The sequence below is a fragment of the Triturus cristatus genome, chromosome 9 (assembly GCF_964204655.1).
Source record: "Triturus cristatus chromosome 9, aTriCri1.1, whole genome shotgun sequence".
NCBI classification, from domain to species: Eukaryota; Metazoa; Chordata; class Amphibia; order Caudata; family Salamandridae; genus Triturus; species Triturus cristatus.
The window spans coordinates 517,874,190-517,897,158 of NC_140592.1; the positions used below are offsets into that span (position 1 = coordinate 517,874,190).

At 54.1% G+C, this 22,969-nt stretch overlaps 1 protein-coding gene across 3 annotated transcripts in view; it reads right to left on the minus strand.

Moving 5' to 3' along the window:
• Positions 1-22,969, minus strand: part of SPTBN2 (spectrin beta, non-erythrocytic 2) — a 935,599-nt gene that overhangs the window by 244,279 nt on the left and 668,351 nt on the right. For all 3 annotated transcript variants that reach the window (XM_085625501.1, XM_085625502.1, XM_085625503.1), the window contains one exon: positions 21,688-21,825. In XM_085625501.1, coding sequence (XP_085481627.1) covers positions 21,688-21,825 — 138 coding nt within the window. The remainder of the gene's footprint in view (positions 1-21,687; positions 21,826-22,969) is intronic.

The following is a 22,969-nucleotide window of genomic DNA, read 5'->3' on the forward strand; positions in this document are numbered from 1 at the left end:
GAGATAGTCCTCTTGTTTACAGCCCGGCCTTTCTTGGCACCCACGTAGCCAACAAAGAGCTGGTCATCCACCCGGTACTGTTGTGTGCGATTTAAGTCAAATGAAAGCGCACGTTTTGAGTCCAGACAGTGGAGCCTCTCTTCCTCCCTGGAAGGGTGCGGAGGTGGAAAGAAAGTGGGCAAGGGGATAGTTTGCCCAATGTGAAAAAAGTGACAACTTTTTGCAAGAAGGAAGGACGAGTGCGAAGCACAACCTTGTCCGGATGGACAGACAGAAAAGGAGGCGTACAGGAAAGCGCCTGGAGCTCACTCACGCGTCTAGCGGAGGTGATGACAACCAGGAAAGCAGTCTTCAAAGTTAGTAAATGAAGAGGACAGTTGTGAAGCGGCTCAAAGGGAGCGCACATCAAATAAGTAAGAACCAGATTCAAGTCCCACTGCGGCATCACAAATGGAATAGGAGAGTAAAGGTGAGTAATGCCTTTGAGAAATCTATTAACAACAAGGGACTTGAAAAGAGAGGGCTGATCAGGGAGCCTGAGAAAAGGCGAGATTGCAGAAAGGTAGCCCTTGATAGTGCCCAGAGCAGAGCCCTGCCTGGACAGATAAAGAAGGAACAAAAGGACCTCTGAAAGAGGGACAGAAAGGGGGTCCACAGCCTTTGCTGCGCACCATGCCACAAATTTGTTCCACCTGCAGGCATATACCAATTTAGTGGAGGGACGCCTGTCTGCCAGAATGACATCACAGACTTCAGGAGGCAAGTCAAATGGAATCAACTGTCACCGCTCAATCTCCACGCATGTAGGTGGAGGCTGGACAGTTTCGGGTGGAGGACCGTCCCCTGCTGCTGCGACAGAAGATCCTCCCGAAGAGGCAGTCGGATCGGGGGATCCATGCTCATACTGAGTAGCTCGGGATACCAAACTCTTCGAGCCCAGCCCGGGGCCACAAGAATAACTTGGGCCCAGTCGAGCCTGATCTTCTTCAGCACTATGGGTAGAAGTGGTATAAGCGTAAAGGCGTACAATAGACCGCAACTGCACTTGCGATGAAAAGCGTCGCCGAGCGAGTGCCGCCTTGGAAATTCCAACACGCAGAACCTCTGACATTGCGTGTTCTCTTCGGTGGCGAATAGATCTAACCAAGGCTCTCCCCACTGTTGAAAGAGACCTTGCACCACCTCCTAGTAAAGACGCCATTTGTGATCCATCATGCACCAGCAGCTGAATTTGTCCGCCCTGGAGTTCAAGCAACCTGCCAGGTGTTGAACCGTAAAGGAAATGCCCTGACGTTCCAGCCATGTCCAGTGGCGCAGAGCCTCCTGACATAGGGTCCACGACCCAACCCAGTCTTGTTTGTTGCAATACCACATGGCGGCGGTGTTGTCTGTGAACACCTGCACCACTTTCCACTTGACAGAGGGAAGAAATGCCTTCAGTGCAAGAAGGATCGCCTGAAACTCCAGAAGGTTGATATGGAGCCGGGACTCCGCCGGAGACCAGAGGCCTCTGATTTCCGCCTCTCCCATGTGGCCGCCCCATCCCAGGAGGGACGCATCAGTCACCACTGTGTGCGCCAGTTGGGGAAGGGAGAGGGATCTGCCGCTGACCCAATGCTGATTCGTGAGCCACCACTGCAATTGTTGTGCAGTGCCACTGAGATCGGAACATAGTCGGACAGGTTCCCTTGATGCTGCGCCCACTGGAACTTCAGGTCCCACTGCAGAGCCCGCATATGCCATCTGGCATGGTTGGTGAGCAGGATGCAGGAGGCCATGAGGCCCAGAAGCCTCAAGGTCGTCCTGTCCGAAACCCGGGACAAGGGCTGAAAGATCGGAATCATAGCCCGAATGTCCCAGACATTCTCGCTGTTCGGGAGGATAGACCCGAAACTGCGCCGTGTCCAGAACCGCTCCGATGAAGAGGAGCTTCTGAGAGGGAATCAGGTGCGACTTTGGCACGTTGATGGAGAACCCCAGCAAATGCAGGAGGTCGGCCGTAGTCTGGAGGTGGGAGACGACTGTTTGGGCAGAGCCCGCCTTCAACAACAAGTCGTCGAGATAGGGGAAGACTGAAACCCTTGATCTGCGCAGATGAGCTGCGACCACCGCCATCACTTTCGTGAACACCCGAGGGGTGCTGGTAAGGCCAAAAGGGAGCACGGTAAACTGAAAGTGCTCGTGGCCTACCGTGAACCGCAGGTAACGCCGGAGGGCCGGCAGGACGTGGATATGAAAATAAGCGTCCTGCAAGTTCAACGCTACCATCCAGTCTTGCGGGCCTAGGGCAGACAAGACCTGAGCAAGTGTGAGCATCTTGAACTTCTCCTTACGAAGGAAGCGATTGACGTTCCGAAGGTCTAAGATAGGATGCAGGCCCTTGTCCTTCTTTGGAACTAGGAAGTAGTGGGAGTAACAACCACGACCTACTTCTGGCATCGGAACACGCTCTATGGCCTCCTTGGCCAAGAGGGACGTAACTTCCTGCTGGTAAAGTGTTAAGTGATCCCCCGACATGCGGTGGTACTGTGGTGGCATGGCTGGAGGGGTAGTCTCGAAGGGGAGGGAGTACCCCTTCAGACAAGCTGCAGAACCCACCTGTCCGATGTCATGGTGCGCCATTGGTGGAAGTGATGGCGAATCCTTCCACCCACTGGCGTCTGGTGGGCCTGAAACACCGGACTAGGAAGGTTTGAAGGCAGTGGCTGCAGGAGGGGTTATGGAGTGACCTGCACGCTGGACCCGTGACCCGCCTCTGCGGGTCCACGGCTGCGCTGAGACTGTTGCTGCGCAGGCCTGTGGCTCTGAAAAAAATGTGCCTGGGCGCCCCTTCCTTGGCCCCATAAGGAGCGAAAGCAGAAGCGGACAGAGTGCGTGTAACTGAAAGGCCTAAGGACTTGGCCGTAGCCTGTGAGTCCTTAAAACGTTCCAACGCGCAGTCTGCTTTATCACCGAACACGCGAGTGCCATCAAAGGGCATGTCCATCAATGTTTTCTGGACATCCCCAGAAAAGCCAGTTGTCCTCAGCCACGGCGTAGCGCCACTGTCGCTAAAATCACTCTGCCCAGCTAGTCAGCAGTGTCAAGAGTACACTGGATGGTGAACTTGGCTGCGTCTCTCCCCTCAGCAATAGCTTGAGAAAGTATTGCCCGAGCCTCCACCGGACACTGTGGCAGCACTTGCGCAACCGTATCCCACACAGAATGAGAGTAACTGCCCTAGAGACATGCGGTGTTCACAGACCTGGCGAAAGAAAAAATCTTCCCAAACTGCTCCCGTTTTTGGATTCCCGGTGCAGAAGGGAATGCGCTTGGTGACGCAGAGGCTTGGACAACCAAGCTCTCGGGGGTGGGGTGTTGGGAGAGGAAAACAGGGTTGGCCAGGCGATGGAGTCGTGCCACTTTATTGTCCACAGGAGCCCCTGTGTTGGGCCTGGACCAGATGCCCAAAAGAACATCCGAGAGTGCATCGTTAAAGGGCAGCAGTGGCTCCGTAGAAGCAGAAGCTGGCCGAAGCACCTTTGTCAGGAGGTTAGTCCTGACGGCCACAGTAGGGAGCTCGAGGTGGAGAGCCTCGGCCGCCCTACGCAACACCATAGAATACGATCCACCCTCCTCCGTAGCCACAGTAGAAGGAGACAGTGCGCCAGGTTCGGGAGCATACTAGTGGTCACCTGCATCCCCCAGATCCTAATCCCAGTCCGGGTCTAACTCGCATTGAGCTGCGAGAGGGTCCTCAGACCCCTCCCAGTCCTCCCCGTCCTCCATAGCCTGCCGAACAGGTGGAACATATGGACGTCGGTGGATATAGGGATAGATGTTCCCAAACGGCGTCGGAATCGGCGTCAGTAGACACTCTTCCGGCACCTGTTCCACACCGGGGAGCGAGCCAGGGACGGCATCGGCCGGGTCTGCGCTTCTCTTCAACTCTGGAAGGGTGCGGAGGCGGAAAGACAGTGGGCAAGGGGATAGTTTGCCCAATGTGAAAAGAAGTGACAACTTTTGGCAAGAAGGAAGGACGAGTGCGAAGCACAACCTTGTCCGGATGGACAGACAGAAAAGGAGGCTTACAGGAAAGCGCCTGGAGCTCACTCACGCGTCTAGCGGAGGTGATGACAACCAGGAAAGCATTCTTCAAAGTTAGTAAATGAAGAGGACAGTTGTGAAGCGGCTCAAAGGGAGCGCACATCAAATAAGTAAGAACCAGATTCAAGTCCCACTGCGGCATTACAAACAGAATAGGAGAGTAAAGGTGAGTAATGCCTTTGAGAAATCTATTAACAACAAGGGACTTGAAAAGAGAGGGCTGATCAGGGAGCCTGAGAAAGGGCGAGATTGCAGAAAGGTAGCCCTTGATAGTGTCCAGAGCAGAGCCCTGCCGGGCCAGATAAAGAAGGAACAAAAGAACCTCTGAAAGAGGGACAGAAAGGGGGTCCACAGCCTTTGCTGCGCGCCATGCCACAAATTTGTTCCACCTGCAGGCGTATACCAATTTAGTGGAAGGACGCCTGTCTGCCAGAATGACATCACAGACTTCAGGAGGGAAGTCAAATGGAATCAACTGTCACCGCTCAATCTCCACGCATGTAGGTGGAGGCTGGACAGGTTCGGGTGGAGGACTCCCGGTGATCCAGGCCTGGATCCACGGGGGTCTCTCGGCGTCGTCGACGACGACGTAGGGGGTCGGCGACGTCTAAGAACGAGGACCCCCACCCGGGCCCGAAGGCACACCGGCGGGGCCAGACGGTCCGAAAACACATGCCGTGGCTGACAGGAACTCCTGCAGCTGGGCCTGAGTCGCCGATGGACCCGGAAAGGGCGGGTAGGCCATCGGCAACTGCGTAGGCTCCGCCGGAGCCGCAGGGGCGGCGCCACCTGCACCCTTAGCCGCGGCGTGCGACCGGCTAGGGGAAGGCAAAGAGCGACGACGCTTTTTCGACTTCTTGTGCTTCGCCTTACCTGACTTAGTGCAAGGACTGCAAATGATGGTGATGGCTTCGCAGCCGGTCCCTCAACCTCCCTCGGGAACGGGACCTTGAACGGCGTGGAACCGACTCCCGGGCCTCCAGCCACTTTCGGGACCGCTCCCGCAAAGTTTTCGGAGCCATGGCCCGGCAGTGGGTTCACGACTTGGAGTCGTGGTCGAGCCACAGGCAATAGACACACTCACTGTGCGGGTCCGTCACTGACATTGTGCGGGGACAGGCAGCGCAGGACTTAAAACCACGCAGGACTTAAAACCGGGCATCCCTATGCACCTGTAGAATGAAATATGTCTTGAAAACAGAAACAAAAAGTCCCAAAAACTCAGTCAAAAAGTGACTGAGGGTACCGCTCTCTCCGGATCTGAGCTTGCTGGCGCGGAAAAAGAAAGAAATGACGTCAACGCACGTGGGCGCGTCCAAGTAGCTCCAGTGACGTCAACTCGGTGACTAAGACGCCAGCGACATACGCGGAGCCGTACGACGACGCCTACAGACGCGCAGGGGTACTGCTGACGAAAAACTTTCCGGATCCAGTCTGACGCCTGGGGATATTCTAAGGTAAGGAATCTATGTAAGGTAAGGAATCTATCACTAACAGGTCTCTTTCAGATGAACAAGTTACTTACCTTCGGTAACGATGTATCTGTAAGAAACATTAGTTAGTTAGATTCCTCACCTTAGAATATCCCCAGGCGTCAGACTGGATCCGGAAGATTTTTCGTCAGCAATACCCCTTGCGCGTCGCTAGGCGTCGTCTGCGGCTCCGCGTCCGTCGTCGGCGTCGTGCTCCGGGATGACATCGTCGGAGTACTTAGACGCCGCCCTCGCACGCTGACGTCAGTTCTTGTACATAGCTTTCCGCGCCAGGAACGCAGAGCCATGCAAGAGACCGAGACTGGTGCCAAAAAGTTCTAGGGGCCTGAAAAGGATAACCTTAACCCTAGATGTCAGTTCGCAGAACGGGGAGGATGGGTGGGTCGGTGAGGAATCTAACTAACTAATGTTTCTTACAGATACATCGTTACCGAAGGTAAGTAACTTGTTCATCTGAAAGAAACACGTTAGTTAGATTCCTCACCTTAGAATAGATACCCAAGCAATACCATCCCCGGTGGTGGGTCTGCGAACCAAGATCACACCAGAAAGTCCTGGAGGACAGAACGGTCGAAGAAGCCATCCCTCCGGACTTGGCTGTCAAGGCAATAATGTCTAGCAAACGTGTGTAGCGAAGCCCACGTTGCCGCCTGACAGATGTCCTGCAAAGGGACTCCTCGTCCCAAAGCAGTAGTAGCCGCTGTGGCCCGAGTAGAATGGGCGCGCAGGAGGGTCCTTTTTCGCCAATGAATAGCAAATTTTGATGCACAAAACGACCCACCGAGAGATGGTCCGTTTGTGCACAGCTTTCCCCTTCTTGGCACCCACGTATCCAACAAAAAGCTGGTCGTCCACCCGGAACTGCTTTGTGCGGTCCAGATAAAAGGAGAGCGCACGTTTGGGGTCCAGACGGTGGAGCCTCTCTTCCTCTTTGGAAGGATGCGGAGGCGGAAAGAAGGTGGGCAAGGTGACAGACTGCCCAAGATGAAATGGAGTCACCACTTTCGGAAGAAAGGAGGGACGAGGCCGAAGGACAACCTTGTCCGGATGAACAGAGAGAAAAGGAGGCTTTGAAGATAAAGCCTGGAGCTCGCTCACCTGTCTAGCCGAGGTGATGGCTACCAGAAAAGCAGTCTTAAGCGTCAGCAGACAAAGAGGACAATTATGAAGAGGCTCAAAGGGAGCGCACATTAGAAATGTGAGAACAAGATTCAAGTCCCACTGAGGCATTACAAAAGGGACAGGAGGGAACGTGAGAGTAATGCCTTTTAGAAAGCGTGTAACGACAGGGGACTTGAAAAGAGAAGGCTGATCAGGAAGCCGTAGGAAGGCAGAGCTAGCAGCAAGATAACCTTTCAAGGTGCCCAGGGCAGAGCCCTGCCGGGCCAAAGAAAGAAGAAAGAGGAGAACCTCAGAAAGAGGGGCGGAAAGGGGATCCACAGCCTTTGCTGTGCACCATGCCACAAATTTGTTCCACCGGCAGGCGTATACCGTCTTTGTGGAGGGACGCCTGGCTGCCAGAATGATATCACAGACTTCAGGAGGCAAGTCAAATGGCATCAACTGCCGCCGCTCAATCTCCACGCATGGAGGTGGAGGTTGGACAGGTTCGGGTGGAGGACCGTCCCCTGCTGCTGCGACAGAAGATCCTCCCGAAGGGGCAGACGTATCGGAGGATCGGTCAACATACTGAGTAGCTCAGGATACCAGTACCTTCGTGCCCAATCCGGAGCCACCAAGATGACTTGGGCCCGGTCGCGCTTGATCTCTTCAGCACTCTGGGCAGAAGTGGTATAGGCGGAAAGGCGTACAACAGACCACAACTCCACTCGTGACGAAAAGCGTCGCCAAGCGAGTGCCGCCTTGGAAATTCCAACGCGCAGAACTGCTGACATTGCGCGTTCCCGTCGGTGGCGAATAGATCTAACCAAGGCTCTCCCCACTGCTGAAAGAGACCTTGTGCCACCTCGGAGTTCAGACGCCATTCGTGATCCATCATGCACCGGCGGCTGAGTTCGTCTGCTCTGGCGTTCAGAGAGCCCGCCAGATGTTGAACCACCAGGGTGATGCCCTGGTGTTCCAGCCATGTCCAGAGGCGCAGAGCGAGGGAAGGAAGGCTTTCAGTGCAAGTCGGATCGCTCTCAACTCCAACAGGTTGATGTGGAGGCGAGACTCCGCCGGAGACCAGAGGCCTCTGATCTCCGCCTCTCCCATATGGCCACCCCATCCCAGGAGGGACGCATCCGTCACTACGACATGCTCCGGGTGGGGAAGGGAGAGGCTCTTGCCCGCGACCCAATCGCGGTCCGTGAGCCACCACTGCAACTGTTGTGCAGTGCCCTCCGAGATCAAGACACGGTCGGACAGGTTGCCGTGATGCTGGGCCCACTGAAACTTCAGGTCCCACTGCAGAGCCCGCATGCGCCGCCTGGCGTGATGCACTAGTAGGATGCAGGAGGCCATCAGCCCCAGAAGCCGCAACACTAGCCTGACCGAAACCCAGGATAGAGGCCGAAAGATGGGAATCAGGGCCAGAATATCCCGGACCCACTGTTCCGGCGGATAGACCCGGAACTGCGCCGAATCGAGAACCGCTCCGATGAAGAGGAGCTTTTGAGAGGGACTCAGGTGTGACTTCGGCACGTTGATGGAAAACCCCAGCAAATGCAGGAGATCCGCCGTAGTCTGGAGGTGGGAGCCCGCCTTCAACAACCAGTCGTCGAGATAGGGGAAGACTGGAACCCCTGATCTGCGCAGATGAGCTGCGACCACCGCCATCACTTTCGTGAACACCCGAGGGGCACTGGTAAGGCCGAAGGGGAGCACGGTAAACTGAAAGTGCTCTTGGCCCACCGTGAACCGCAGGTAACGCCGGTGGGCCGGCAGGACGGGGATGTGGAAATATGCGTCCTGCAAGTCCAACGCTACCATCCAGTCTCCAGGGTCTAGGGCAGCCAGAACCTGAGCCAAAGTTAACATCTTGAACCTCTCCTTCCGGAGGAAGGCATTGACGTTCCGGAGGTCCAAGATAGGGCGTAGGCCCCCTTTGCCCTTCTTGGGAACCAGAAAGTAGTGGGAATAACAACCACGACCTACTTCCGGGCTCGGAACGCGCTCGACGGCCCCCCTTGGCCAATAGGGCCGAAACTTCCTCGTGGAGAAGAGCCAAATGATCCCCCGAGATACAGTGGTGCTGCGGTGGCATGGCTGGAGGGGTCGTCTCGAAGGGGAGGGAGTAGCCCCTTCGGACGATTTGCAGCACCCACCTGTCCGATGTGATGGACCGCCAGTGGAGCAGGTGATGGCGAACTCTGCCGCCCACTGGCGTGGAATGGGCCTGAAAGCTCGGACTAGGAAGGCTTTGAGGCGGATGCTGCCGGGGTGGATGTGGGCTGACCGCGTCGACCTCCGGAACCGCCTCGGCGGAAACCACGTCCGCGACCGCGCGCAGGTTGGTTCTGTGGCTGGTGGCTAGGTGGACGTGAGGAGGCACCCCTTCCTTGGCCACGAAAGGGGCGAAAAGCGGAGGTGTGCGCCCGCGGAGCCGAGAGGCCCAAGGACTTGGCCGTAGCCCGGGAGTCCTTAAAGCGGTTCAACGCACTGTCCGCCTTCTCACCAAACAGGCGAGTGCCATCAAAAGGCATGTCCATGAGGGTGTTCTGGACATCCCCGGAAAATGACGTGGACAGCATCCAGGCGTGACGTCGAAGCGCCACTGTGGTGGAAATCGCCCTACCTAGCGAGTCCGTCGTGTCAAGCCCACATCGTATGGCGTGCCGTGCTGCATCCCTCCCATCGGCCAAAGCCTGGGTAAGACGTGTCTGGACCTCCTCCGGAAACAGGGGCAGCACGTCCTCCACCGCATCCCACAGGGAGTGGGAATAACAGTCCAAGAGACATGCGGTGTTCAAAGACCGCAGGCCCAAACTAAGGGACGAGAACAGTTTCTTGCCAAACTGCTCGAGTCTCTTGGAATCCCGGTCCGGCGGGGCGGTCGGGAAGGAGGATTGGGAGGTAGAGGCCTGGATAACCAGACTCTCGGGGGTGGGGTGTTGGGACAGGAAACTGGGGTCGCCCGGAGCAGGGCGGTGGCGCCTGGCAACGTTCCTATCCACAGGAGGGACTGTGGAGGGCTTGGACCAGGTGCCCTGGAGAACGTCAGTGAGGGCCTCATTGAACGGCAACAGAGGCTCAGTGGAGCTTGCGGCCGTTTGAAGCACCTCAGTGAGGATATTAGTCCTCACAGCCACGGCAGGCAGCTCAAGCCCAAGGGCCGCGGCCGCCTTGCGCAGCACCACAGAAAATGCTGCACCCTCCTCCGAAGCCACAGTCGGAGGAGAAGTGAATCCAGTGTCCGGCGAGGTGTCCAGCCCACTGACCTCCCCCAGTTCCTCTGCCCAGTCCTGTGAAAGCTGCGACTGAACAGCCATAGGGTCATCATACCCCTCCCAGTCGCCCCCGTCATCCGATTCCTGATACGCAGGAGGAAGGATCGGAGCCGGACGGTAGAGCTGATGAGGCTCAAGGGGCGCCGGACGCGGCGTCGGTCGACGCCGCAACGGCGTCGGGTCCGGAACAGGGCTAAACTGGGGTTCGACGCCATCCGGTGCCAGCGTCGGCGGCGCCACCGGTGGCATCGGTGGTTCAGACGTCGGCGCCAGCGGAGGAGGCGTGACTAGGTCAACCGGCGTCGACGGGGGCCCAGGCATGGGCCCCGCGGGGACCTGCGGCGTCGGGACCGGAGTCTCCGACAGCGCCGGGGCCGGAGCCGCCGGCCCGCAAGGTCGCCCAGTCGAGTCCGCGGGGCCCGAAGGCGCGCCAGCGGGCCAGCCTCCTCATGGCCGAGAGGAAGGCACTGACCTCCGCCGGCGTCGCGTCAGTCCCAGGGACCGGAGGGTATGGGGACTTGCGCGGCGCCTGCGGCTCCGACGGAGCCGCGGGGGTGGAACCACCCGGACCCTCGGCCGAGTCGCGCGACCGGCGAGGGGAGTCCGAAGAGCGATGTCGTCTCTTGGACTTCTTAGAGTGTTTGGACTTACCCGACGACTTGGAGCCCGACGATCGATGGTGGCGTCGGCTGCGGCTCCTCGAGCGATCCTTGGACCTCCTCCTGGACCGGGATCGCGCACGACGCGGAGCCGAGTGGCGAAGCTCGAGAAGCTTGCGGGACGGCTCCCGCCTAGCCTTCGAAGTCAGGGCCTGGCAATCGGAGCACGACTCCGCGTCGTGGTCGGGGCCTAAACAGTAAAGGCACCGGCGGTGGTGATCGGTCACCGACATCAGTCGATGGCAATCATCGCAAGCCTTGAACCCAGGCATCCTACCGGCACCAGATGTCGATTGACAGGATCAAAAAGGATCAAAAAGTTTTTGTCAAAAAAGACTAAAAGGGGTAGCTCTCCCGGATCGGCGCTTACTGGCGCGGAAAAAAGAAGAACTGACGTCAGCGCGCGAGGGCGGCGTCTAAGTACTCCGACGACGTCATCCCGGCGCACGACGCCGACGACGGACGCGGAGCCGCAGACGACGCCTAGCGACGCGCAAGGGGTATTGCTGACGAAAAATCTTCCGGATCCAGTCTGACGCCTGGGGATATTCTAAGGTGAGGAATCTAACTAACGTGTTTCTTTCAGATGCACAAGTTACTACTTGTGTAACGATATATCAGTAAGAGACATTAGTTAGTGATAGATTCCTTACCTTAGAATATCCCCAGGCGTCACACTGGATCCGTAAAGTTTTGCTAGCAGTACCCTTGCGTGTCAGTAGGTGGCATCATGTGGCTCCGCGTCCGTCGCTGGCGTCGTAAGCGCCGAGATGACGTCACGGAGACTACTTAGGCGCCACCCATGCGTGCTGACGTCAGTTCTGTACACGACTTTCCGCGCCAGGAACGCAGAGCCATGCAAGAAACGGACCACTGGTGCCATGAAACTAGGGCCCTGAAAGGAGGATGACCTTAACCCTAGAATCCGTTCTCAGAACGGGGAGGATAGGTGGGGCGGTAAGGAATCTATCACTAACTAATGTCTCTTACAGATATATTGTTACACAAGTAGTAACTTGTGCATCTGAAAGAGACACGTTAGTGATAGATTCTGTCAGGGCTCATGTGAGGAGGGTCCAAGGAACACTGACGACCCGCGCGCGAACGCGAAAGGATGGACAGAGAATATAATCCACAGGAGCCTTCGCGGGCGGCAGACGGCCGTGACGTCATGACGCCAGGGCGCGGAAGCAGACAAAGAGCTTCAGGGGCACCTTCAAGGTGCCGATTACTCCATGCCGAGAGCTGCGTCGAGATCGACAAGGAGGCTGGTAAGGGTGCTGTAAGCACCGCGCTTCCTTTTCCACGAACCTCTACTCAGCCCAGGTATTGTGGTCATTCCCTCGTTGTTTGCCCCGTTGCTTCGTTGGCGGATCCCCATTTCGGGTTCCATGCGAAGCAACCTCCGTGAACCTCAGTGGGAAAACTAAGTTCTTAGCCCACGAGTACAAACACCATCCGGATTGGGGAATTATATGGTTCCGGTCCCCTCAACTTCACTTTGCGCAATGCACCCTATGCGCCTTTCTCCCGCGTTGGCGAACCGGTAATTCCACGGTTCATGCGGGGAGAGAAAGGGCGCGGTTTGAGTGGTGATATAGAGAACCACTCCATTTTGGCGACCTTCTATTTTTGTACTTTAATCACCCCGGCAGTTGGCCCTCCTTATAGCCGGAAACTGTGCGCTATTTGTGCCCATTCAGGAAAGGGCGTGTTTCGTTTGCCCGCATCAAGGGATGTTAACTGTCCTAGCAAGAAATACCTTTGTTGTTTCTGAAATGTCCTGTACATTGAACGCTGGTTGATTCTAGACATGTCCAGATGATGTAATGCTGATGTGTGCTTATGTGACCAGTGTGTGATACCTTAGATGGTGGGTATTCTACAGACCAGGAAGTTTACGATTTTCTTTCTTATCATTCGCAGCAGGGGTTCTGTGAGTGAGCTGGAGGACCGCTCTTCCGCTCCCCTGTGTTGCCTTAAGGCTCTGAGTACATGGTATGTTCCTCCCCACCCCTGTTAGTGGTGTAGTGCACATTGAGGCCCAAGGGTGGTCGAACGCTCATATAACTCTTCATATCTTTGCTCTAGATCTCTGGGAGTGCTTCCCTACGTCTTGTAGGTTCCAGCCAGAGAAGCGCGTTATTTTCCTTTACAGGTAGGGCCCGGGCACTAGGAGTGGGAAGGGACAGGGATAGAGCAGAACGGAAGATAGAGTAGGGGTGTACTGATCTCTCTCCTTCTTTCTCTTTACAGGTCTCCCTCCCTGCTGTCCCCATCCTTTCCTTCCCCCACTGGACCACCTCATAGAGTCTGTGAATATCTATTTCAGACCTTCAGGGTGTCGAGAGGTGGACCCCTATAGAGCAACGCACGATCCTGAGGATTCCTGGCCACAACAGATTCCTTACCTTAGAATAGATACCCCAGCAATACCAACCCCGGTGGAGGGTCTGCGAACAAGATCACACCAGAAAGTCACAGAGGACAGAACGGCCAAAGAAGCGGTCTCTCCGGACTTGACTGTCAAGGCAGTAATGCCTGGTAAACGTGTGCAACGAGGCCCACGTAGCTGCCTGACAAATGTCCTGCAAGGGAACGCCACGTCCCATGGCAGTAGTGGCTGCAGTTGCCCTAGTCGAATGGGCACGCAGCCCCACAGGAGGCTCCTTCTTAGCCAAGGAGTAACATGCCTTGATACACAGAATGACCCACCGCAAGATGGTCCGTTTGTGCACAGCCCAACCTTTTTTGGCGCCCACGTAGCCAACAAAGAGCTGGTCATCCACCCGGAACTGCTGTGTACGCTTCAGATAGAACGTGAGCGCACGTTTTGGGTCCAGACGGTGAAGCCTTTCCTACCTTGAAGGATGCGGAAGCGGAAAGAAGGTGGGCAAAGTGATGGTCTGCCTGATGTGGAAGGGTGTGACAACCTTTGGCAAAAAAGAAGGACGGGTCCGTAAAACCACCTTGTCTGGATGAATAGAAAGGAAAGGAGGTTTAGAAGAAAGAGCCTTAAGCTCACTCACTCGTCTGGCAGAGGTGACAGCTACCAGGAAAGCCGTCTTGAGAGTAAGAAGACGCAAAGGACAGGTATGAAGGGGATCGAAGGGAGCGCACATCAGATATGTCAAAACAAGGTTTAAGTCCCACTGAGGCATTATGAACGGCACCAGAGGAAACGTGTGCGTAATGCCTTTTAGGAAACAGTTAACAACCGGGGACTTAAAAAGAGAAGGCTGATCTGGAAGCCGTAAAAAGGCAGAGATGGCCGAAAGATAACCTTTGATAGTACCAAGAGCAGAGCCCTGCTGGGCCAAAGAAAGAAGGAACAGAAGGACTTCGGAAAGAAGGGCAGAAAGGGGATCCACAGACTTAGCTGTGCACCATGCCACAAACTTGTGCCATCTGCAGGCGTATACTGTCTTAGTGGAGGGATGCCTGGCGGCCAGAATGACATCACAGACTTCGGGAGGAAGATCAAAAGCTGTCAACTGCCGCCGCTCAATCTCCAGGCATGGAGGTGGAGGCTGGACAGGTTCGGGTGTAGGACCGTACCCTGCTGCTACGACAGAAGATTCTCCCGAAGAGGCAGTCGGATCGATCGCCATGCTGAGTTGCTCGGGATACCAGTATCTTCGTGCCCAATCTAGATCCACAAGCATGACTAATCTTCTTCAGCACTCTGGGAAGAAGTGGTATAGGCGGAAAGGCGTACAACAGACCACAACTCCAATCGCGACGAAAAGCGTCGCCGAGCGAGCGCCGCCTAGGGAATTCCAACACGCAGAACTGATGACATTGCGCGTTCTCTTCGGTGGCGAATAGATCTAACCAAGGCTCTCCCCACTGCAGAAAGAGACCTTACACCCCGTCCGAGTGCAGACGCCATTCGTGATCCATCAAGCACCGGCGGCTGAGTTCGTCCGCCCTGGCGTTCAGAGAACCTGCCAGGTGTTGAACCACCAAGGTAATGCCTTGACGTTTCAGCCATGTTCAGAGGCGCAGAGACTCCTGACATAGGGTCCAGGACCCCACCCCGCCCTGTTTGTTGCAATATCACATGGCGGTGGTGTTGTCCGTGAACACCTGCACCACACTTCCCTGGACAAAGGGAAGGAATGCTTTCAGTGCAAGCCGGATCGCCCGAAGCTCCAAAAGGTTGATATGGAGCCAGGACTCCGCCGGAGACCAGAGTCCTCTGATCTCCGCCTCTCCAAAGTGGCCCCCACATCCCAGGAGGGACGCATCCATCACCACTGTGTGCTCCAGTGGGGGAAGGGAGAGGGATCTGCCACTTGACTTAATCGCGATTCGTGACCCACCACTGCAATTGTCGTGCAGTGCCCTCCGAGATCTGGACATGATCGGACAGGTTGCCCTGATGCTGCGCCCACTGGAACTTCAGGTCCCACTGCAGAACCCGCATATGCCATCTGGCATGTTGCACTAGCAGGATGCAGGAGGCCATCAGGCCCAGGAGCCGGAGGGTCATCCTGACTGAAACCCGGGATAGAGGCTGAAAGATCGGAATCATAGCCTGAATATCCTGGACTCGCTGCTCGGGAGTATAAACCCAAAATAGCGTTGAATCCAGAACCGCTCTGATGAAGGGGAGCTTCTGAGTGGGACTCAGGTGTGACTTCGGCACGTTGATGGAGAACCCCAGCAAATGCAGGAGGTCGGCCGTAGTCTGAAGGTGGGTGATGACTGTCCGGGTCGAGCCCGCCTTCAACAACCAGTCGTCGAGGTAGGGGGAAGACTGACACCCCTAATCTGTGTAGGTGAGCTGCGACCACCGCCATCACTTTCGTCAACACCCGAGGGGCGCTGGTGAGGCCGAAGGGGAGCACGGCACATTGAAAATGCTCGCGGCCTACCGTGATCCGCAGGCAACGCCGGTGGGCCGGCAGGACAGGGATGTGAAAATATGCGTCCTGCAAGTCCAACGCTACCATCCAGTCTCCAGGGTCGAGGGCAGCCAAGACCTGAGCCAAAGTCAACATCTTGAACTTCCCCTTCCGGAGGAAGCGATGACGTTCCTGAGGTCCAAGATGGGGCGCAGGCCCCCTTTGTCCTTCTTGGGGACTAGAAAGTAGTGGGAATAACAACCACGTCCTACTTCTGGCCCAGGAACGCGCTCGATGGCCCCCTTGGCCAAGAGGGCCGTAACTTCCTGTTGGAGAAGCAGCATGTGATCCCTCGACATGCGGCGGCACCGAGGTGGCATGTTGGGAGGGGAAGACTGAAAAGAGAATAAGCCCCGCGGATGATCTGCAACACCCACTTGTCTGATGTGATATCGCGCCAATGGTGGAGGTGGTGGCGGATCCTGCCACACACCGGCGTGGGGTACTCCACAAAGCTCAGATTAGGAGGGTTTAGAGGTAGAAGCAGCGGGGGCAGAGGTGAACTGCCCCCCATGCTGATTCCCAGAGCCGCCGCGGCTGCGCGGAGGCTGGTTCTGCACAGGCTTGTTGAAGGAACGTGCTTGGGTGCCACTGCCTTGGCCACGAAAGGAACGAAACCCAGGAGTGGTTGGGCTTTTAGTGGAAAGACCCAAGGATTTGGCCGTGGCCCGCGAGTCCTTAAAGTGCTCCAGCGCACTGTCGGCCTTATCGCCAAACAGGCGAGTGCCATCAAAGGGCATGTCCATGAGCGAGCTCTGGACGTCAGGCGAGAACCCAGTGGATCGCAACCAGGCATGGCGACGCAGCGCCACCGTCGTAGAAATCGCCCTGTCCAACGAGTCAGCGGTGTTCAAACCACACCGAATGGCGAACTTAGCCGCATCCTTACCCTCAGCAACCGCCTGGGAAAGCACAGCATGGACCTACTCAGGACACTGAGGTAACACCTGAGCAACCGTGTCCCACAGCCCGTGGGAATAGTGGCCCAACAAGCAGGCAGTGTTCACCGACCTCCGCCCCAAGCTGGTCGACGAGAACAACCGCTTACCAAACTGCTCCAGCTTCTTAGAGTCCTTATACGGCGGAGCCGTGGAAAAGGCACTCTGCGACGTCAAGGCCTGGCTGACCAGACTCTCACGCGTGGGATGAGTGGTCAGAAACGCGGGGTCACCAGGCGCCGGCGCCTGGCGACATTCTTATCCACAGAGGTCCCCTTTGGCCGGCCACGACCAAGTGCCCAACAGGACGTCCGTGAGGGCGTCGTTGAAGGGAAGCAGTGGCTCCGACAAAGTCGATGCCATCTGGAGCACCTCAGTAAGGAGGTTATTTTTGAGGGCCACCGTGGGAAGATCAAGGTTGAGGACCTCAGCAGTCTGACAGAGCACCATTGTGTAGGAAGCGCCCTCCTCCTTTGTAGGTGGGGGGAGAGGCAAACCCCGGGTCAGAAGAGACATCAAGGTCGCCGGCGTCCTCCAGATCGTCCACCCAGTCCTGCTTGGAGTCACATTTACGAGCAAGAGGGTCCTCGGAACCCTCCCAGTCATCCTCTACCTCCGTTGCTGGAGGAACCGGTCGCGGCGGCAGAGCCGGAGAAGGGACATACGGCGTCATGAACGGAGCCGGCTGGGGTCGGGCAGACGCCGTCTCCCAATGCGGATCCCAGGTAGGAGCGAAATGGTCCTGGAACCGGGGCAAGGGAGGAACAAACGACACCCACTGCGGCCCCGGAGACTAGGGCAGCGCCGGACTGCGTGGTGCCGGGCCGGAGCCAACGGCGTAGGATCCTGTGGCGCCTAAGCTGGATCCGCTGACGGGCCAACAGGATCTGGACACGGGACCACGGGGCACGAAGGCGCACCGGTAGGAGCCCGAGGCCTAAAAAGGCGGTCCATGGTGGCAAGAAACCCTTGCACCTGTTCGGGAGTCGCCGACGGACCCAGGTAAGGCGGGTAGGCCGCGGGACTCCCAGGCTCCAAGGGAGCCACAAGGGCAGAACCCCTGTCCCCCTCGTCCGCATCCGAGGACCGACGGGGGGATGTCGGAGAGCGAACACGTTTCTTTGACTTCTTTTTACGTCGTCGCTTACCGGAATCCGAGGGCAAAGACTTGGAGCCCGAGGAGCAACGACTGCGGCCCCGCGAGCGGTCCCGGGAACAGTCCCTGGACCTGGAGCGGCGTTGGGACGAGTGCCGGACCTCCAGCAGCTTCCGGCACCACTCCCTCAGGGCCTTCGGGCCATGGCTTGACAGTCCCTACAGGACCGGGAGTCATGTTCGGTCTCCAGGCAGTAGAGGCAAACATCATGGAGGTCCGGCACCGACATGTTGCGACAGCAGGCCCCACAAGAGACTTAAATCCAGGCATCCCTACGTGCACCAGGAGGGGGAAAAAAAAGGGGGGGGGGGGCGGGAAAAAGTCTCAAAAGAGTAGTCAAAAAGTGACTAAGGTACGTGCTCTATCCGGATCGCGCTTGCTGGCGCGGGAAAAGAAAGAACTGACGTCAGCGCGCATGGGTGGCGCCTAAGTAGTCTCCGTGATGTCATCTCGGCGCTTACGACACCAGCGACAGACGCGTAGCCGTATGACGCCACCTACTGATGCGCATGTGTACTGCTAGCAAAACTTTCCGTATCCAGTCTGGCGATATTCTAAGGTAAGGAATCTATCACGAACGTGTCTCTTTCAGATGTTAGATTTTCATTACCATATGTAACTATGCCATCCCCCACCATGCACACCTTTTGGCTGTGTATGGCTTAGGGTTGGCCATAGGGCCTGGCATGGCCCAACTCCATTCAGATGGCTAACACCTTGCGGGTGGCCAACCTGCCACATAGCTTTCAGTCGTGCCTGGGCCCAACCCTGGACACGCCCTTGCCGTGCATGGTCCTTTTAAAAAAATATATATATATTATTTTCTGGAGCCCAACGGACTCTTGCGAGAGTCCCAGGAGCCAACGCATCAGTCTGTTCTCTTGCAAGACTCTCTGGGAAGCACTGGAGCTGCTTTTCAATTCACCACTTATCTGTGTTGCTGGAAAATTGCTTGGGGACAACGTGTTTTGGGACCCGCTCTTTTTCTTGGCCCCCGCTCGATGAATCACCCCGAAACTTTTGAAGAAGGAGCTGAAGTGGACAAAACGTTTTGGAAAACTTTGGTAAAGATTTTTCAAATGATGCTAAAGTTAAACCAAAAAATCCATTGCCTATGCAAATGTGGTCCTAACTATACCTACCAATAAAAATAAATTGTGTTTAAGTATATGCTATTTTATACTATGCATCCTTTAACCCCTTAAAGACCTTACAATCCTTCTACGAAAATCATGTTGAGCCGTAAAGAACAAGTTAGTTACATTCACTAATGCTCTTTCTGTTGGATACTCATATAACAAAAGATTCTTCACTTAAGAATATTGCACAGGCACCAGATGGGACCCTGAGATTTTTCATAGCAGTGCTGCTGTGCGCTGTTTGTGTTGATCAGCTTTAGCTCCAAATCGCCCGAAATTGAGAGAGCAGAGGCACTCCTGCACAGAGAGTCAGTTTCTTATCTTTTCCATACCCTCAGACGCGGTGCATGAACAATTTCAGTGTGCTGAATGCATTTTAGATGTTAAAAAGAGGGTAAGAAACGTGTTCTTCTGATAGATACTTCCAAAGGCGGATTCCACACCTTTGAAAAGACACCAAAGCAATACCTCCGCAAAGGTGGAGTGTCTGAGGAGTGGACTCACACCACGAAATCTTGCAGAACAGAGCAAGCAAAGTGGCCTTCCTGCCAGACATGGCTGTATAGGAAGTAGTGCTTCGTGAATGTATACACTGGCGTCTATGTCGCAGCCTGGCCGATATCAAGGACAGGCACTCTTCGCACCAACGTATGGGTAGCAGCCTTAGCCCTGGTGGAAAGGGCTATAAGGCCTTCTAGAAGATGCTTGTTCACCAGTGCACAGCAGATCTTAATGCAGAGTGTTCTCCACTTCGACAAGGCCTTATTCTCTTTCCCTTTCTTGGCTCTGGAGAAGACTACAAAAATCTGATTATCCACTTTATGGTCCCTGGTATGATCTATGTAAAAGAGTACAGCCTGTTTTTTTGGTCCAGCCAATGGAGCTTCTCTCAGTGTATCGAGAGGGAAGGGAGCAAAGATTGCTGGAAGGGAGTAATTGATTGCCCAATGTGTAATAAAGGCACACATTAAGGTAAGAAGGTGGCCCAAGCCCTCAGCACCAACTGGTCAGAAAAATTTGGTGTATGGCAGTTGCACTGAAAGTGCTTGTAATTCACCCAGGTGACAAGCTGATGTAATAACAATAAGAAAGACAGTTTTCAAGGTCAGGAGATATAGCATCCTGCTATACATCGGCTTAGAGGGTGTACACATGAAAAATGCCAAGACCAACTTAAAGTCCCAAAGTGGCAACACAAACAGCGTCACAGGAAAAATGTAAGTCTAACCCTTATTAAACCTCATAACATCTGATCTAAACAAGGACGGGTGGTCGGCAAACAAAGAAAGGCCGAAAGAGCCACCAAATACCCTTTTGTAGTGCTCAATGTAAGGCCTGGCTGGGCGAAAGACAAAACAAATAACGGGACATCCGAAAGCTTTGCTTCTATGGGTCCTGTATGGTGCGCACAAATGTTACCCAGCAACTAGCATAAATAGTTTTGGCAAGGCAATTGACAAACAGGGTGGCATCCAGCACTTCAAGCAGCAAATCAAATGCAATCAACTGCTGTAACTCCATCTCTCTCATTGAAATGCAGATTGGATAGATTTGGGTGGAGGGTGTTGCTAAGACAGGTGGTCCTCCTGAAGTGGCAGCGGAGCCTCGCCCCAGTGCCTAGCGCAGAGCCAGCAAACGTAAAATAAGGCGATAAACTAGCATTGTTTTATTTTTCATATGCCGGCTCTGAGCCAGCTTGTGCATGGAGGGACAGGGCATGGGAGGGTGGAGGAGGAGTGCTTGAGCAATCCCTAAGTACTCGTGTGTTTGGCCGGCCGCTTCAGGCTGAACAAAACACACAAGCGCACTTAGGTTTCTCCAGCCCGGCTGCATTCAGCACTTATGCGAGAGCTATTGGCTTTGTCAATGTCTTTTAGTCATGTTGTATAGCATGGCTAAACGTTAGTGGTGAGGCGTAGTGTAGAGTGGAGTAGAAGAGAGTGGAGTGCCGTAGAAGAGAGTGGTATAGTGTAGAGTGTAGAGTAGACTGGCGTGAAGTGGAGTAGAGTATGGTGGTGTGGAATGGAGCGGCTCAGAGTGGAGCGGCTCGGCTCAGAGCGGAGGGGAGGGGCTCAGAGTGGAGGGGGTACCTCAGGCAGGAGAGGAATGGCCCTAAATATGGAGAGACTCAGTACCTCACTGAGGGCTGAGGACTTTGCTAATGGCCGTCAAGTCCTTCTACTTACCTGCTTTGTTCAGGTAAACAAAAACATAGGCAAAACGGAGTTGGTCATTGGGTCCCCTCTGCAGTGCATGAGTGACAAACATTTCTTTTGACATCTTATCTGGATGGTTGCCTCCAAAACGTAGGTGTGGACTGGATGATTACTGGCATTAGAAAAAATGATTCTCAAGGTCAGATTTTGCAAACTGGCTGCGTGACTCCACTCGTGTTAGAACTTGAAGGAACTGTGGCCACTAAAGGATCGCACAATGTGGATGGATGTTTGCAATCCTGCAAACAGCATTAAAGAGCAGTTTCTAGTCTCCCACTAGGTGGCAGGGTACTCATTACTTTAAAACAAGAGGGACGTTGTACATAACATTGAAACGAGAGGCTTCCACGGTCAACTTAAGAGGCAACGGGACCAGTCAATTGTTTAATTATGGGGGGATTTGTCAATGTGGCCACAGAAAAACAGAAAACACTAAAGAAAAACAATGTAAAAGCAAAGGTTTTTTTTTAGATGAGGAAATCAAAGCAAGAGGGTAAAAGGCTTGTACTGAAACGAGGAGGCAGAAAGGGCAAGCTCAGGAGTTGTAGCATTTTAGTGATATAAGAAATCACAGCCACAGAATGTAGAGAGATGTATGATTGGAAAAGCAAAAAGAAACAACATTGCCAAAATACAGCACTGACAGAATATCTTAAATTTGCAATAATATTGCCCAGTGGTTGCTACAGAGGACACACATACCTGCCATTGAGCTGGTCCTGCATGGCTGCAATGCTATCCTTGTTCCGGTGGTCACCATCCAGTAACAACTGAGCAATCTCGTTGACTGCTGCAATACGTGATGCAAGGTTGTTCATCTCAGGTTCCAAAGTTTCAAACCTGTAGAAAGAGAGATAGATGCAGTTCTATACGAGATTGGTCTTGTGAGAAATGAGACAGGGGACTGAAGCCAATACATGTGTAAAGGCCCCATCAGTAACCAGCGGCTTGCATTTCCAAACAACACTACTTCCATAGCACGAGTGGATGGGACATTTTCATCTGCTCACTGTGCAGAAGTGTACTTTATTTGGTTTTATATGACAGTACATACTAATCCAGCAGTGTAACCATGCTGTACATGCTAACATGGGAGAGAAAAAGTAGTGCAGGTGATTAGGGAGGGATTCTGTAAAGGTTAGGGTAGAAGTATATTGTCCGTGGCCATGGTCAAAGATGAGAAAGAGGATTGTGGTTGTTGCAGTTATTGAGCACTTTCATAGCACACAACTGTACATTTGAATCACACTGTATTCAGAAGTACAGGGCTCATTTTCTAAACAGTTTTAACATTACCATTGTAGACCGCAGTCTGTGGACATGTGCTTTCAATAGATCAAGAAATGTGCTTTTGTTAAGGGAATGTGTCCATGCTTTGGTGGTGGTAAAGAGCAGTTTAAATTAGTAAGCTATTAATGGTTTTTAGAAATCCTTTTGGTTGGGTGTATTTCTAATATGAATTTGTATTATGTAAGTACTTTATTTACGGCCTGATCTAGAATTTGGCAGACATAGTACTCTATCACATGTAACTGAACACCCTGTCCGACAAACCCTCAGGCCGCCTGCCATACACTGCCTACATGGCAACCGTCGGCTTTCTGTTGGAGGTGCCCCAGTTGGCTCCATCAAAGGAAAGCTTACTACGATGAAATGACAGGGTGCTGACTGTCAAAGTATGATCATTACAAAAGACGGGGTAACCCAATCTGGTCAAGGACCTGGGTAATGTATATTACAAAAAACAGTGGTCCTGGACCTATATTTTGTGAAGGAATTACTTTGTATTTTATGATTCAGTTAAACATAACATTAAATGAATTAATACAGCAAAAAAGAAGAACGACCTGGAAAGGAATTCATCATATGTGTATTCAATGATGTATTGGAAAAAAGCCATACATGTTATATTAATCAAATGAATTAATCAAAAGGAGGTTGCACCAGAAGAGAATGTGCAGTGAAAAGGAGAGGGTGCTCAAGT